General features: G+C 46.4%; 1 protein-coding gene across 1 annotated transcript; it reads right to left on the bottom strand.

The window, feature by feature from the left end:
• Positions 1-681: 681 nt before the first annotated feature.
• On the bottom strand, positions 682-16079 carry LOC119453506 (60S ribosomal protein L10). Its single transcript, XM_037715548.2, has 5 exons — positions 15956-16079; positions 15777-15835; positions 12819-13065; positions 10831-10993; positions 682-902 (listed from the first exon to the last, which is right to left on the bottom strand). The coding sequence occupies exons 1-5, from the start codon at positions 15976-15978 to the stop codon at positions 732-734; spliced, it is 663 nt and encodes a 220-aa protein (XP_037571476.1). The 5' UTR covers positions 15979-16079; the 3' UTR covers positions 682-731.
• Positions 16080-16485: the final 406 nt, after the last annotated feature.

The raw sequence follows: 16485 nt of genomic DNA, 5'->3' as shown, positions 1-16485 counted from the left end.
ATATTTGTGACCAAAATATAGTCACATAAAACAAAGATGTAGGTACACATGTAAAATTCACATTTTCATATGGCAACATGTATTCATTACATGAAAGCCGTCAGGGATCTCAACTTATTTGCTATTAAACGAATGGAGCGACATGCTTCTGCAACCAGCAGCCACAGCGTGTCACTTGCTCTCACAACCAAAACGTGGCATGCCACATTACTGGAAGCACAAACACTTGCAATGTAGTGAGAAATATCGTTATTTGGAGAAGCAGAGTGCGCTGCTCATGCAAGATGATGATTGATAAGCTCGAGGCTTAAGCTGTTGCCTGCCGTTGTCGGTTCAATTATTGCGACCGCACAGCAGGACACATGGAGCGACTACTGCTACCGCACTACTTTTCGTAGCTCCCGCAGCCTTGCTTGCCATGTACAAAACAGTAAAAGTCTCTCGTGTACGGCAGTGGTCGCAATCTGAGCTGCACTTGCAATGTGCTCATCAGTGCACGGGAGAGAGAGAGAGAGAGAAACGAGAAGGGAAAGGTAGGGAGGTTAACCAAGGACGAGTGCACGGGAAAATATAAAAGCACCAAGGTGAAGTAAGTTGCAAATTTGGAAAGTCACAGCTTCAACTTCAGGGAGCCTGCATAGCTAACCGCTGCGAAGTGAATGGCAAAAATCGCGACTCAAATGCAAGACAAGGATGTGCCGTTTATTGTCTCAAGTCGTGAGAGGCAGTGCCTATTCGATGCCGCGGAGCTCCCTCTGGATCTTCATCCAGTTGTTGAGGGGACCGTGGCCACCGCGGTAGTGGCAGTAGCAGCCGTCTGGCTTCAGCCGGCCGTCGGCACGCATCTCTTCGTACTCCTCGGCATCCCACTTAGTGAAGCCCCACTTCTTGGACACGTGCACCTGCAAAGAAGGCATTAAGATGGCTCAGAATTGAAGCTCCAAGACAAGCATGCCACACTGGTACCTAAGGGGGACATGGCCATCTTAAAGCTTGTCATGTCAACTCTACTACATCCCTGGTCATTCATTTTTCACTCGTGGCATTTTTTGTCAAAACACATAGCCCAGGTTTATTTCCAGATTAGATGTGAAATTTCTGCCCAGTACTATACGAGGATTCCAACAATTTTCAGCCCAAATTCGCAGTTCGATTCGGTGTTGCCAGGAATTATTAGGTTCTTGTGCCATTATCAGTGACCATTATAACCGCGCTGACTTCACGCCGCCACGCTTCGCATGATGTCAGGACCGGGAAAGCAGTATTCAGCTACTTTTAAAATAAAAATGATCGCTGCTGCCAAAACAATTGGCAAGTGTGCTTCAGGGCAGCAGTTCGATGTGGACAAGCTCAGCTTTCGCAGTTGGAGAAAGCAGAATGAGATGTTGGGTTAGTTGGTTCATGCTTGAAATGTTCCTGTTCAACAAAAATAAGAGGAAAGAGGAGACAGAAAGAGCGCCAACTTGCAAGTTGGCGCTCATTCTGTCCCTTCTTTCCTCTTAGTTTTGTTGCGCCAAAACGATTCTGTGGGATACATTTTTCTTGTATGTATGTTCATGCGGTTGATACAATCGCGTTTTCCCCTGAAATTGGATGATATGACTACAAAGTGGCATTTCCAAAACTCGTAGCTTTACATTCAAGTGTACTAGATTAAATTACATTCCAACGACCCGCGAACAATGTGTTAAGGGCAGGCGACACTAGCGGCCAAACGCGCACAAGAGCTGCCGCAATGCAGGTTTTGCGTGCCATGGGAGGGATCTGTCCTGGACCAATTTAAAATGTTGCGTGCCCCAGCGGGAAACTTGTCATGCGGACCCGCCCGACCACTATTTTCGAACTCTTAGTATTGTCTGCTCGCGTCAGCTTTCACTCGCGCTTGTTTTGGTTGGCTTTTCAGGTGAGATCTTCATGCGGTCAGGTGGCTAAATGAAGCGCCTACCCTTTAAAAAAAAAAGTTCAGCAAAAACTGACAAGCTATTTTAAAGTTGCTCAATAAAAGTGTGTTGGCTGCGGTTCTTGCGATGTCGTTGGCTGCAATTCGTGTGATGCTGCTCCGACCTGGCCTACACATTCTTACTTCAGTTCTACCATTGGCCTTCACAGGATAATTCAAACGCGGTTAGTGAGCACACACGCACCTGACCCCAATAGGGCTCCCCTGCACTGGCAGCGTACGTCTCGGCAAAGCTAAGGGGGATAGTGGATGCATTGAACACACATCAGCTCCCATCAAAAATGCCTATTTCGGCCTGCCCCAGGAAGATTTTCAAGCAATAACCATAGCTCAATGTCTGATAGTATTTAACAGAATCTAATGCACTTTTTTTTCTTCTTTCTTTTTAGAATTAGGCTGAAAACTGCCTGCGCGGTGCACTCGGATGCAAAACCAAAGCTGCCTTTGTGGCACTTCTATGCTTCACCTATAGCACCACACAAATGTATTGCAGCAAAGCAACAACTGTGTGGCAAAGCTGACTTTAGGAAACTGGTCACTATTGTACACCTTTTTCTTGCTAAAAAATTCAGTGTGCATTACATTTCTACTTTGTTTATGAGCTTAATGACATTTCTTCATTAGTTCTCTGCTCTGAATTGGGCAAATATATCAGTGGAGTGTTTTGGCATCTTTTTCTGCGTCTTGTATAATTCAACCCACCAGTTAATTTGATCAAAGTCGTCAGTCCCTTCAGGGTCGAATTAACGAAAGCTGACTCCATTGACCTGAACATGCACTTTTTCTTTTTTTCTTAAATAGGGCTATAAATTGACTATGAAATGCAATTGGACACTATACCAAAACCGAATTCAAGGCATTTGCTTTACTGCGTAACAGAGCTATTGCAGCGAAGATGACTTGCAATGAAGAAACCGGCAATCATTGTGCAACATGTTAGACTGTGGCCCATTTTTCTTGCCAAAAATTCCCCGAACGAATCAACGCCCCAACGTCGCGCCAGTCAGACACGTCTCAAGCCGCATTTCGTGTCAGCAGTGACGGCAGAAGCGCACACACTGTACATTGCAATAAAGAGGCAAATCAAAAATTTTATTAGGATCGTTATTAGTTTTTGTTTTATAAGAATCTACTAAAATTTACAAGTTCCTTGCTAATGGAAAGCCTGGCAGAGTAACAAAACATGGTACGGAACTGGGAATACTTTGCATGTTTGCCCAAATGACTAATCTACATCAAGACAGTCTTAAATTTTGGGGGGGCTCCTCAATTTTTTACTCAACATACCATGCATGTGAACGTTTCACTGCATAGAGCCATGTACACTCAGCCACAAAATATTGCGGGGGGCGCTAGCGCGTGGCAAAGCGGTTCTCCTCTCCTCCTAGCGGCGCACCCCTGGTGTCGAGACCGACGCTTGCGCGCATGCGCGTCCTTCCGTGACTGCAAGCGTGCATGTTTCCGCGCTTGTTCCTTGCGCGCCGACGATATCCCAGTGTCGCCGCGAGGTGCCCCTCTTGCGATTGGCACTGTAGCGGCTTCGACGGGCAAAAAAAAAACTTGGCTGATATAACGGAAATAAGTTTATTTTCATCTTGCCTATCATTCTATAGAGCGCCTTTTCTGCCACGCTCTTCTGCGGGAGAATGCCCCGTTCGTAAAAAAAAAAAGGACGAAGATTGGCCACGGTGCGTTGTTGCGTTCGCGACCGGGAGATATGCATCCGCGCTCGTGATGCGACAAAAAGCGGCCGCATATGCGCAAGCGTCGGTCTCGACACCAGGGGTGCGCCGCTAGAAGGAGAGGAGGACCGCTTTGCCACGCGCTCGCGCCCCCCGCAATATTTTGTGGCCAAGTGTACATGGCTCTATGCAGTGAAACGGTCACATGCATGGTATGTTGAGTAAAAAATTGAGGACCCCAAAAAAAATTTAAGACTGTCTTGATGTAGATTAGTCATTTGGGCAAACATGCAAAGTATTCCCAGTTCCATACCATGTTTTGTTACTGGACCACTTTGCCACGCGCTCGCGCCCCCCGCAATATTTTGTGGCCGAGTGTACTTACTGCAAAATACCATATTTACTCTAATCTTACGCGCACTTTTCTTCCGATAAAAAGGGTCCAAAAATTGCCTGCACGTTAGAATCGAGTACGACCCTAAATTTGTGCTCCTATATCGCCGTCGGCATTTCAATATGGCCGCCTTCTACGCACTTGGAGCCGAGCTCCCGTAGCTTCGATCATGTGCTGTAGTATGTGTGCAACCAGTGATTAGTCCACCAATTTAGTTAAACAGCCAATGTTTACAAGTCTATACGGCCGATAAAACTACTATCCTTAATTCGTATAGCTGTCTGCTAATTTGCTGTCGCAATCGATGCTTCGCCATACGGGCGTAACTGGGACTTTTTTTGCTCATCGCAACTTTAGTGTATTGGGAGTAAATCTTGAGCGATAGTTGTATTTCTGTATGAAAGCATGAGGTGCGCAGTACTGTAAAGGATTTTTTCCCCCTCTTTTGGTCATGCAAAACGGGTGCGCGTTACAATCGAGGGCGCGTTAGAATCGAGTAAATAGGGTAATAAAATAATGGAAAGATAAAGGAACATTTCTAGACCGTCTTGAAATACAGCACAGTTTATGGATCACAGCAAGACAAACTGGATCAAAATCGGTTCAGCTATTGTGTTATGCTTTCCAAGAGCGAGGTGGCCGACAAAGAAAAATTGAGAAAACGGGCTGCAAGGTTTTGCAAGCAGTGCAGATTTATTAGAACCCGCCAGCGCTGTAATATTTGGCATCATTGCTGTCAGGCATCTTGACCCTTGCCTCTTCGTTTGGTGGGCTTTGAAAATTTCATAGCCTGGCTGGTTCATCAAATCAAACTTCGGTTCACTTGCGGACACCGCACAAAGGGTGTCGCGAACACTGCATGCTCGCGCTTACTGCCATCACCGCTGACACGAAATGAGACTTGAGACATGTCTGAATGGCGCGATGTTAGGGCGTCGATTCGTCCGGGGAATTTTTGGCTATCACACTGTAACTCAACAGTTGGGACTCGCTCGGAGGCGGCGTGTACGTGTCACACAATTCATCAGCAACTGATTACACCCTCGTTGCCAGCGATGGTAACCTTCGACCCGCATCGCCTCTATGTGATCTTGGCTGATTCGCGCGAGAGCCTCTGTTGGCGCGTCTTTCTTCGACTGCGTTATCGGTGCCAATGGCATAGGGCGATTGTCGGTTTCGCTGCTGGAGTCCCACGGTGCAAGATAGCGCAGCACGTAATTCACTGTGTAAGGTAGCGCGGCACGGCACGTTCAGTTAAGTGCTCCTTTGCTTCTCCAGCTGATCACCGTATTTTTTTGCCATAGGAAGCTTGTGCTTCCGTATTCCAAAGGCGTGCTTTCGTCCTAGATTTATCTAACAAGCGACGATCTATCACAAACTTAGGAGCTCTCATAAATCCAAATTCTGCATGTTAAGTGAAGACGCCAGCGTGGTTTGCGAAGCAGACAACTGCAGTTGCCATCTTGCCTGCTGCCACAGCAGCAACCAATGGCAAGACGCTTTTCAGCACGACAGCCAATCAGAGGCCCACTTTCATTGGAGGGCCCTTCTTTCAGGGGTTTTACTTGCCAAAACCAGTTCCGATTTACGAGGCACTCCGCAGTGGAGGGCTACGGACTAATTTTGACCACCTGGGGTTCTTTAACATGCACTACAACAAAAGCACAGTCCATTTGTGCATTTCGCCTCCATCGAAATGTGGCCGCAGCGGCCAGGATTCGACCCCACGAGCTCGTGCTCAGTTAAGGGGGGACACGGGTCTTTAGACCCAAAAAATCATCAAAAAAACGAATTTTGGAATATAGCATTTCTGGAATCTACATCTATTATTCTCCCTCTCTGCCAAGTTTCCAATCTCGTAAGGTCCTATTTCAGCCAAACCATCAATTTAAAAACAGATAGAGCACCTGATTTTTCGCGTGTGTCGACGCTAAAACGACACACATTCAATGACGCCGCGCTCGCATGCCAGTGCCTTGAGGGCGGCCATCTTGGTCTCGTTTGAAAGAACGGGGTTTCGGCTTCAAATATCGCGCGCTGCCGCTTCGTTAGGCTTGCTAGTTCAATACAAAAACCGGCGGCAAAAATAGATGAAACGCGCGCTCTCATTCGCTGTCGCGTGCACGTGACGAGATAATGCCCCGTGATTGGTTGGGCCCACTCCGAGCTGTCTGCTAGCCGCTAGAGACGCGCAGTGCGAGACGCCATGTTCGATACGATCATTGTGTGACTACCCGCGACGATGCCTCCTCCGCTTCGAAAGTTGACTCTAAACACAAGTTTGGAAAGAAAAGGAAGAAGTCCATGCTCGACAACTTCAAAAAACGCCCCACCGCGTCGCCAGTCGTTGAGGACGAGCCAATAACGGCGTCAAGCGACGGAACCGATGGAGCCGACCGAGCGTTAGGCCTAGATGGTGCGACAACGAGTAGGTGCGACGAAAACGCCAGCCGCGTCCGTCGTGACACCGTTATGCTGACGCCTGCAGATTTGGAGATAATCGACAGGAGATCCGACGAGAAACTACAAGAGCTCGCGTCAACCGCAGCAGTGAGCCGTAAGTCGGAGATCTTGTCCGCTGGCGATGTCGCGGCCGACCCGCTTGACAATACTGTTTTCACCGTGGTGTGCCTGGAATCGGTGAACGCACCGCTGGAGCATATGAATTGTAATACATGCGGCGGTAGCGCGAAAATCAGCCGGAAGGAGCGCGAATACGGCCTTGTGAGCATGCTCGAAATGCGGCGACAAAGCGTCAGCGTGGAGCTCGCCGCGCGTGAATGGGACTCAGAAGGTGAATCCGTTTACCATTAATATTCTGGCTGCGCGCGCGATGCAGAGCACCGGCAATCGGCAAACTGCGTTTAACGATATTTTCGCAGCAATGAATATATCGCACCGCGGGCTGCATACGAAAACGTGGCAGCGGTACGTCAAAACTAAGTTGACGCCTGCCGCGACCCGGGCAGCTGAGACGCTTACAACTGAATGCGCGAAGTCGGTCCGGCAGCTTTACAGCCAATTAAACTTCGGCAACCCGGGCAACGTTGCTGTATCGTATGACGGGTCTTGGATGACTCGCGGGCACAGTTCGCACATCGGTGTCGGCGCCGTCATTGAACTTTTTACCGGACTTGTGCTGGACTACGTTGTGCTGAGCAACTTTTGTGCCGGTTGTCAGCGTGGACCAAAAGTTGGTGACCCGTCATACGAAGAATGGAAGGCCAGCCATGAGTGCCAGAAAAATACGGATAAGAAGGCTGGTGAAATGGAGGTGGAGGCTGGCCTCATTTTATTCAACAGATCGCTGGAAAAGCACAGCCTGAGATACACAACTGTGCTGTCAGACGGTGACAGCCGTACTTTCTTGGCCCTAAAGGAGGCCAAAGTATATGGCTACATCGAAGTTGACAAAGAGGATTGTATCAACCATGTCCATAAAAGGATGGGGACAGCACTTCGTAATGCCCTGTCAAAGCACAAGGGGCCTGGCTCAGAGCCACTTGGTGGAAGAGGAAGGTTGACTGGAGATTTGGTCAACAAATTGAGTTCTTATTATGGATGGGCTCTGAAGTCCCACACTGGTGACATTGACGCCATGGAGAAGGCCGTGATGGCAAGCTACTATCACGTAACATCAAATGATGTCACCTCAAATCATAGCCTTTGTCCAGAAGGTCCCGATTCCTGGTGCCGGCAAAATGCTGCTAAGGCCAAAGGCCAACCTGTGCCGAAGCACCACTACAATTTACCGACTCAAGTCAGCAAGGCGTTACTGCCAATTTACCAACGGCTCTCTGACAAGAGGCTGCTTGAACGTTGCCAGCGAGGCAAAACACAGAACAACAACGAAAGCCTGCACTCGCTAATATGGGCTCTCGCACCGAAGGAGCGGCACGCCTCACTCTTCAGCGTTGAGGCTGCTGTGGCGGAAGCAGTGATGAAATTCAATGCTGGCTGCAGGAGAACCTCGGCAAGCATTTTGCAAGAACTCTTGATGAACCCCGGCCAAAAGTGTATGCAGCGCATGGACGAAAAAGACCGGCGCCGATCAGCTGCATCTGAAAACAAGCGTGCATCGGCAGAAAATGTGCAATGCTTATTCAAAAAGCGCCACAGAGGTGCTAATACCCAAACTGACTATGCCCCAGGAGCCTACTAATGTTTTGGGAGTGTGTACGTGCAGACATTTGCGACTTTTCATAATTAAATGTGACATTTGTGTGTTTTCTTGATTTTCTCAGAATACTAATTTTGCACACCCAGCAAGACATTTACCGTGATATCAGTAGCTATCATAGATAGAATATTAATTCTTTTTGCAGCATGAAGCTAGATGTTTGGAGCACCCAACATAGGAAGCAGTTTTTTAAGTTTCTTTGTTTGAAGTTTTTTAAATTTGTCGTTTGTGTGACTAATGCATGGCCATGTTGAAAACAATGGAGTTCAGTTTACTATAAAGTAAGAAATATTGATCCAATCATAAAAGTGCTTCCTATGTTGTGTAGCTTGTGCTTTCTGCTATTGGTCCATATGTCATTTGTCTATTTTTATGCAGCGGTTATTTGTCTATTGTAGTAAGAACAAAAGACATTGTTTTCTTAATTATGTAATGAAATAATGAACCTACAGAAAAACTAACTGCATTTTTAGAGTCAGGAGAAGAAACTAAATAAGCATGCCAACTTTTATCAAGTTTGGTTCATAAATAAGTAATGCTAATTTTTATTACCACGTCCCCCCTTAACTAACACGAGATCGAGAGCTCGTGCTCACTTAGCTAACACCTTAGCTAAGTTAGCCACCGCGACAGGTTTATCGGAGGGCCTATGTGACTATCTCCAGCAGACCCACGCTTCTGTTGGGTTTGTGCGTTTGCTACAAGATGGCGACGACCGAAGAAATGAGAAGAGGAACGGCAAAACTTTGAGCTTTCGAACAATACCATGATCCTTCAGTGCTCGGTGGAGGGAAACGAGAGAGATGGCTCCATGAACTGCAGTGATTTTGTGCAATTTAATGTTCTCGCCCTGCGAATTGAGATTTTTTTTCTTGCACTTTTAGTGCGTTTTAGCCAAACCATTTTGATGCAGCATAGATTAGGTGTTGCAGATACCGAAACGCGCAATTTCCAAAATTCGATTTTTCTATTTTTGCGATCTGATCCCCGCGTCCCCCCTCATAGTCAACATGGGTCTTGGGAGATAAAAAGTGCACTAAAATTCTTTTTCATTTATTTTCAAATCCCCATATCAGGGCGCACCTGCTCGCAAAAAACTAGCTCAAAATAAGATGTCGTTGAGGAAGAAACCACTGTCCTATGAACTGCTCAGCTTTTCCAATGAAATTGCTGGAATGGCCCATTGTGTGTCATTCACTATTCCACAACAGTATCATAACCAGGCCATCTCGGTCTCGTTTGAAAGATCACCTTTGCAGCTTCAGTTTCTGCCAAAACGAGCCAACACTGCTTCCAAAAACTGATTTTGTTGCATAAAATGTCATTCAATGTCATTTCTATTCAAGTGTAAAATTGTGGGAGCAGCACTACGTCCCTGCTACTTATTCAATCCTCTCGATTTCTTTTTTTTTTTTTTTTTGCCTGAATGCCTGGCAAAGAGTGCATTAGAGTGCACGAAAGCCATGATAGTGTTTTAGGACACCGCAACATTTTGAAATCGGATATCACCAATAAAAATTTACATTTGCAAAGTTGCAACTTAAGGATTTCATAACTTCAGCTAAAATAGTTTAACATTAAAATGCAAACTTGCACTCTTTTAATATTCAGGAAGATAGCTGCTTAATTTTAGCTCTCTTGGTGCAGTGCATTTTTTGCAAGTCACATCTAAAATTTATAACAAAATGACTGCAACTTATTTTAAACTGACTTAGAAAAATTCAGAGCCCTTCCCGTCAAGAAAATGGGGGTAAGCAAAGCTTGCGGCAAGACGACACTCACAGGCGTTCCGCTTCGTTTGCCCTAAACTCAAGCTCGGCGGCTCTTCATTGATGTTTGGCCTCAACATTGCGCTCCCGCAACTCAGGGTCCGAGGCTCTTTGCTCACGCGTCGCCTGGGCTTCGAAAGCCCTCGCGCTAGAATCGCACGACAAGCTTCAATGACCCCCATTTTCTCGAGAGAAGGGCTGATGATTTTGTATATTTAGGTACCACGTGTGACAAGGTTAGTTCAAGGACGTGTTACAGGTCCCTGTAACATTGAGCTTGGTCCCTTTCTGCACTATCACCAGGATCAGCCCACTTTTCAGCGAACACCACCACCGCCGACACCCGTGAGCCTATAAAGCTTCGCTTAAAAAACTAATTGCATATTTGTTATCAGCAGCACACAAGATTGAATATTTCCTGAAAATTTCATGTCCAGAGTAAATAACGTAACTTTTTATCCAGGAACCAGGTCCCTCCATAGAAAGTGGGCGCATATTTGATTCGGCGGCGTGTTCTGGTATTTCTGCATTTTGCTAAAATTTGGTAGATAATTCTATATATTTTGTCAGTCCCGTCAAGGTTGAATGAATGGAAGTCAACTGTGTGGAGCTGTAGGGCAAGATCATGCATGCATCTCACTTTCCAACCATTTGCTTTGCCTTGTGCGTCACCGAGTAGGCAGTGTTCAATCCACGCTCCCACCTCGCCATGCCGACAAAAGCACGGCACCGGCGAACCACTAGAGCGCAAGTGAGTGTTTGGAAAGCCAGATGCTTGCGCGATCTCGTCCCAGCACACTGCTAACAAAAATGCTGCTATGGGGGGAAAAAAAAGCACAGCGAACCTTCTGGCGGCCGGGGAACTTGAACTTGGCACGACGCAGCGCTTCAATGACGTTCTCCTTGTGCTGCTCCTTGGCGCGCACTGACATGATCTTCTGGCCAATTTTCACCCTGGCGACTGTGCCCTGGGGCTTGCCAAAGGCACCACGCATCCCCGTCTGCAGCCTGCAACCAGTAAAAGAGAGAAACTGCATCAGGCTGATTTCTAGCAGCTTTCAGGGTGTCCAGGCTCCGACCTCATCTAGTATTCGAAATTTCCACAACTTAAATTCCGGAGTAAAACAATCCGCTTATGAGGCACGCCATAGTACGGACTCTAATGCCGGAGTTCCACACGTATGATTGCTGGCAAGTACAAGCTCGCATCTCTGCACACCTATGCATGCACGGACGGCACTCGGGCTGGCTTGCATCTCTGCTCCTGAAGCCACGTCGTGCATATATAGTGCAACATTTGTTATGTGCACGACCTGGCTGGAATACGTGCTCGTCTGTCCACGCTTTGTAAAGAGCAGCTTAGTCCTGCACCAGCTCGACCGACAGATGGTAGCCAAATCCAGATAGAGCATTTTTGAAGCACATCAAAAGCGTCTAGCCAATATACCAGTGAGCACCCGCTGGCACACGTCTTGTAGATGCAAACTGCATTCCTTGCAAGGCGCTGCAGACACAAGCACGCGTTGGCGAGTGCACGTGTGGTCCGGGCTTCAACCTGTACTTGGATCTTAAATATGCGCAGGTTTTTATTTTACCCACATCAAAATGTGACCGCTGCAACCCGACATCGAACCCACAGCTTTACTATCAAAACGCCATAGCCGCTAAACAGCTGTGGCATGCTAACTTCCACAAAGGAGAATGTGGCACCCCCCTTTATGAGTTTTCATGCAACAAATTACTGGATCAATAATAAAGTGTGCTTTAGCAGCACCAAAAAGTATTTCCGCTTGTGCTCTCCTGTCGAGCACTACTACATTCACTGCCCCTCAACTGAAAACTCTTCCTCGGCTTGGTAGTGTAGGGCACCACCAAACCTCGCTTAACACCTCAACTGAAGAAGGCCCAGCTCTTCAGAAACTCTCCAACGACTCCCGCATTGCTACGAAAGCACTTTTCCATTACCCCGTCTTCCAGCACCCTGGTTATGAATACTGAGCTAAGAAATTTTTGCAGAGCGTTAACTGAAGTACAGGGAGGGGTAGCTTTTTAACTTAGTAAGTGAAAGAATATTTGATATGGAAGTCTTTGTGGGAACAGCTTCCAAAAGAATCCATATTCTAAATGGCCCATTTCTGGCAGATCCGCTAACAACCCTTTTCCAGGTACTTAATACCCTAGCAACTGCCAAGGTGTCACTGGACCCCTTGGCTTCAGTCCTCTATATGCCAAACCTTCCCCTACCTTCCGGTCATTACCATCAAGAACCATTCTGCAAATTTTAATTCCAAAACTGAAAAAAAAAAAAACACATCTACACTGTCCTGCCAAGTGCATAGATTCCTCGGCACTTGTTTGGCACTAGCGTAGCTGAAAGAGCTTGCCTCCTAATACACAGGCCAAATACCGAACCTTGCTGATATGTTCCTATTCACGATTTCCTGGTGCCAACATTCTAAATCCAGAGCACTAAAAATGACACGGTACCGCTAGGCTTTTTTTTTACTGGCCGAGGGGCGACAGCTATTAGATTTGTCTAATCTCCACACTCATCGCTTCAGACGTTCTTGCAGTTTACTGAATTCAATTTTTTTTTCTAAACACATCAAGCCAATAAGCCTGCCCACCTGCATAACGTTATCACTGCAAGATTGCTGTATTTGTAACAAGAATTTAAGGAAAACGCTTAATTTGCAACACCCAGAAGAATATCCACCTACTGCTCATCATTCCCAAGTTGACTGAACTGCACACTAGGACCAGAGTTCCTCATTCCTGTACAGAACTGTGGTGCAAACCTGTGGTCCTGAGAAAAAAAAGTGGCAGAACGCACCTATCAGCGCCAGCACACGACAACATTTTGTTGATTCGGATGACGTGGAAGGGGTGGAGTCTCATCCGGAGGTGGAAAGCGTCCTTGCCGCAGGTCTTGACAAGGTACTTGTTGGCGCAGATGCGGCCAGCCTCCAGCGCCTCGGACGAGATCTGCTCAAACTCCTTCGAGATGAGGTGGATGCACAGCGGGAACTCGTCCACCCGCGCCTTCTTGCGGCCCAAGTCAAAGATGCGGATCTTCGGGTCTGCAGCGAGGAGAAAAACAGGCGCAGAAAGACTTAAGTTCCACGGCCCGGGCTCATTTTTTTACTCTCGGAAACACATTAGGTCCCACCACCACGACAGTTATGATGCCACACAGTTCCTTTCTGCCGGCATAGCTTGCACTACGTGCTCTTATGCTACCTTGAAATACTGTTCTTACCCAATTCTAACGCACATGTCCAAGAAGAAAATGAGCCAAAAATATTGCCAGCACATTAATTACATGAGCATTTGAAACAGCATTTGCCATTGTCAAGTGCCAACCGTCATGGCCATTGTCAATTGGATGGTGCATTTTTATGCGGCTTCCAGCGAAAGCTCATTTTACTTGCTAGGCTCATAGCAAGAGGGCTGTTATCACACATTTCCAGGGACACACCACAGGACAAACCAGGAAAGTGGTTAGTCTACGCATGGGCCACTACAGTCGAACCCGGATATATTGAATCTGATGGGGATCACAAAAAAGTTCGATGTATAAGTAACTTCATATATAAAATGAACATTTTATACAGACATTTTCAAGTGGCATTTACAGCTGTTCCATATACACAATAATTCGTTATATGTGGGTTCGAGACTATCAACATTTGGAAAGCTTGTGGAATCATTCAAGCAACGTGGAATATCAAATAAAGCTAACTGGTCGTCATCCATTGTTTCCTCGAGCTTGCACCAGACCAAGGTTGATGGGAAGGCATGCGCCAACTGCAATGTGCCGAGGCATAGCACCACTGGCACCCAGACTTCAAGGTGGTCTCACTACCCGTTTACTCCGTTGCACTTTTTCTGGCTCTCCTGGCAGTAAGAGTAATAAATTGATGATTTTACAATCCAAGACCCCTATTTGATTATGAGGCACCCCGTAGTGGAAGACTCCGGATTAATTTTTGGGAGTGGCTATTCTGCCGGCAGCCGGGAGAAATATGCTTTCATAATTCTCCCGGCAGTCGAATCTCATTGGCTGATGGGAGTGACGTCAGAAGTGAGGGCAAAATTAAATTTTTGGCATTTTGCCGGCAGCTGGGAGAAATAATTTCAATGCCAAAAATTTAATTTTGCCCTCACTTCTGACGTCACTCCATCAGCCAATGAGATTCGACTGCAGGGAGAATTTCCTGGCTGCCGGCAGAATAGCCACTCCCTTAATTTTTACCACCATGGAACCGGTTCTTTAACGTGCTCCCAATGCATGGGACACAGGCCGGCGCTATTGCATTTCGCCCCCACTGAAATGTGGTTGCCGTGGCCGAGATTTGATCCCACAACCTCGTGCTTAGCAGCACGACACGGTGGTAGTAGTGTTTTGTATTGTAAAGGGGTGATTTACTGATACAGGTGAAGCCATTTTTTTCTCTTTAGTGCCTTACTTTATGGTGGCAGCATGTGGGGCTGGTGACACTCCTGATGCACTCTGTTCCCCACACTTTTTTTAGATTGCATATCACAGCTCTACTAGCATGAATGTGGTCATTTTGGTTATATTAGGGCAAGTTAGATGTGTAGGAAAGCCTCCTTACAATATTTTGCCTTTTATTTTTGTAGCAGTAACACATACGAAATATAAAATAGACCTGAAACATTCTGAAGCTAATCTAATAGAATAAGGGCTAATTATTGCATTACAACAAATTTGCATAGAAATAAAGGCCAATTGTTGCCACAATACAAGTTTGCAATGTCAAACGAGCATAGTATGGGAAACCACAAAGATGGTTGAAACATGAGGGGTTGAAGTTAACACAAATCCATTCATTGCCTATCATTTCGAGCTATACCGGCAGCACATATAAGCGCCAATACATTTTTCCCACCTATATTATCAGTTTGAAACTGCAGTTTGTAGTATACCTATACAAATATTTACTTCAAGTCAATGGAGTGCCACTGTCACACACAGTGCCTAAACAGCGACAGCTAAATTGATGCCTCAAAACAGAAAAATCTTCGACTTTCTGTGAATTAAGCCACCCATGCCCGCTAGACTGATGTATGGTCATCCACACTTGCAACATTGCATGCCTGCACAGCTCTATAAATTGTAGACTAAAAACAAGTGAAATTACTACAGCTTGGAGTTAGAACCAGCAGTCATTGAAGATAAGCCACCATTTGCTAGCCTTAATACAAACTTCAGGATGAGTGCATTGACACCTTTCCTGCACCCTCATTGGCAGCAGAGATCTTTGCTTCGAATGCAGCCACCTAGCTAATCACTCCGCTACGCCAGTTATCAGCATAAGTCAGCACAGCATTTCGTAGATTTTCGTAGCATTTCGTATAATTTCGTAGATTTGACGAGCTAGGGCTGCCCAATGCTGAAATCGCTTGCTCTGCCACGAAAATTCGAAAGACCACTGAACGACGACGGCGCTTCACACGTGGTAAAAGCCTGGTACTAGTAGTAGACAAATATCATGCTCGTCAAGAGTTCACAGGCCTACGGATATCTTTCTGGCCATTTTTCTGGTTATTAATAACCACGTCCACGCGGACACCACCACAATGCCACTAACGAGTTCACAGTTAGTAAAGGCGCCTAGGAGCAAGACTGATTTGGGCAACATGCTTAATAATCTACTCTTTAGTATCTTAGGAAGTCATATGCAGCGTAGAGTGCGGTCATAGGCAACGGGTGCAAGCGGAAACTTGCAATTTCAATGACAGCTAAGCCTAGTGCCGGGATACTCACCGGGGACACCACGACAGAACCGCGACTTGGGGTACGGCTTGTTCTTGCAGTAGCGGTAACTGTCACAAGAAAAAAAAAAATATGTGAGAAAACGCCAGCGACAGTTGCGATAAGTGATACGAAAGATTGCGCACAAATGCAAAATTCCTCAATGCATCGTGACAACGAGTTCTACTTACCATCTTGCGGGTCGGCGACCCATCTTGCTGGCTGAAGTGCCTAAGACACGGAAAAAAAGCGAAAATGTCACTTAATCACACTATAGGTTATAGTAAAGGTAGATCATGCTTCATATTAAGCCATTCTATGATCAGTATTAGCAATGAAATTCGCCGATTAAGTTCGATTTTACGTACAAGTAAAGAGCACACAACCACGCAACTTACCGAGCAAGAGGAGAAAAGAAACGGAAATACAACCGCGCCACCTGCCTCGTTTGCCAACTTGCCTAAGCTAGGCTAGGCTTGGATTTGTTTCCTAACTAACTTGTTTCGGTTTCATTATGGTTTCACGGCCGCCATGGAGAAAGGAACGGCCGCACAATTTGCTGTTTGTGCCCATCGCTAGTGGATAACACCCCAATACCGTAGCCCCGAAGTCGCGCATGAAAGCTTGAAACTCACTTTGAAACTAAATTATCTAAGCAACAAGCGTAAAAAAATACAGGAGGCCCACGCTAAAGTGGCCACGCCGCGTAACGCCGCAGACC

Source organism: Dermacentor silvarum, chromosome 5 (assembly GCF_013339745.2).
Source record: "Dermacentor silvarum isolate Dsil-2018 chromosome 5, BIME_Dsil_1.4, whole genome shotgun sequence".
NCBI lineage: Eukaryota > Metazoa > Arthropoda > Arachnida > Ixodida > Ixodidae > Dermacentor > Dermacentor silvarum.
This window is presented reverse-complemented; position numbering and strand designations above follow the sequence as displayed.

Bases quoted from the DNA above. Each gene is read 5' to 3' on its own strand.
- LOC119453506 (XM_037715548.2), bottom strand. From the start codon at position 15,978: ATGGGTCGCCGACCCGCAAGATG. The intron at 13,066-15,776 runs GTGAGTATCCCG...TCCTCGCTGCAG, and splicing joins GTTCTGTCGTGGTGTCCCCG to ACCCGAAGATCCGCATCTTT. The intron at 903-10,830 runs GTTCGCTGTGCT...CCTTCTTTGCAG, and splicing joins AGTTCCCCGGCCGCCAGAAG to GTGCACGTGTCCAAGAAGTG.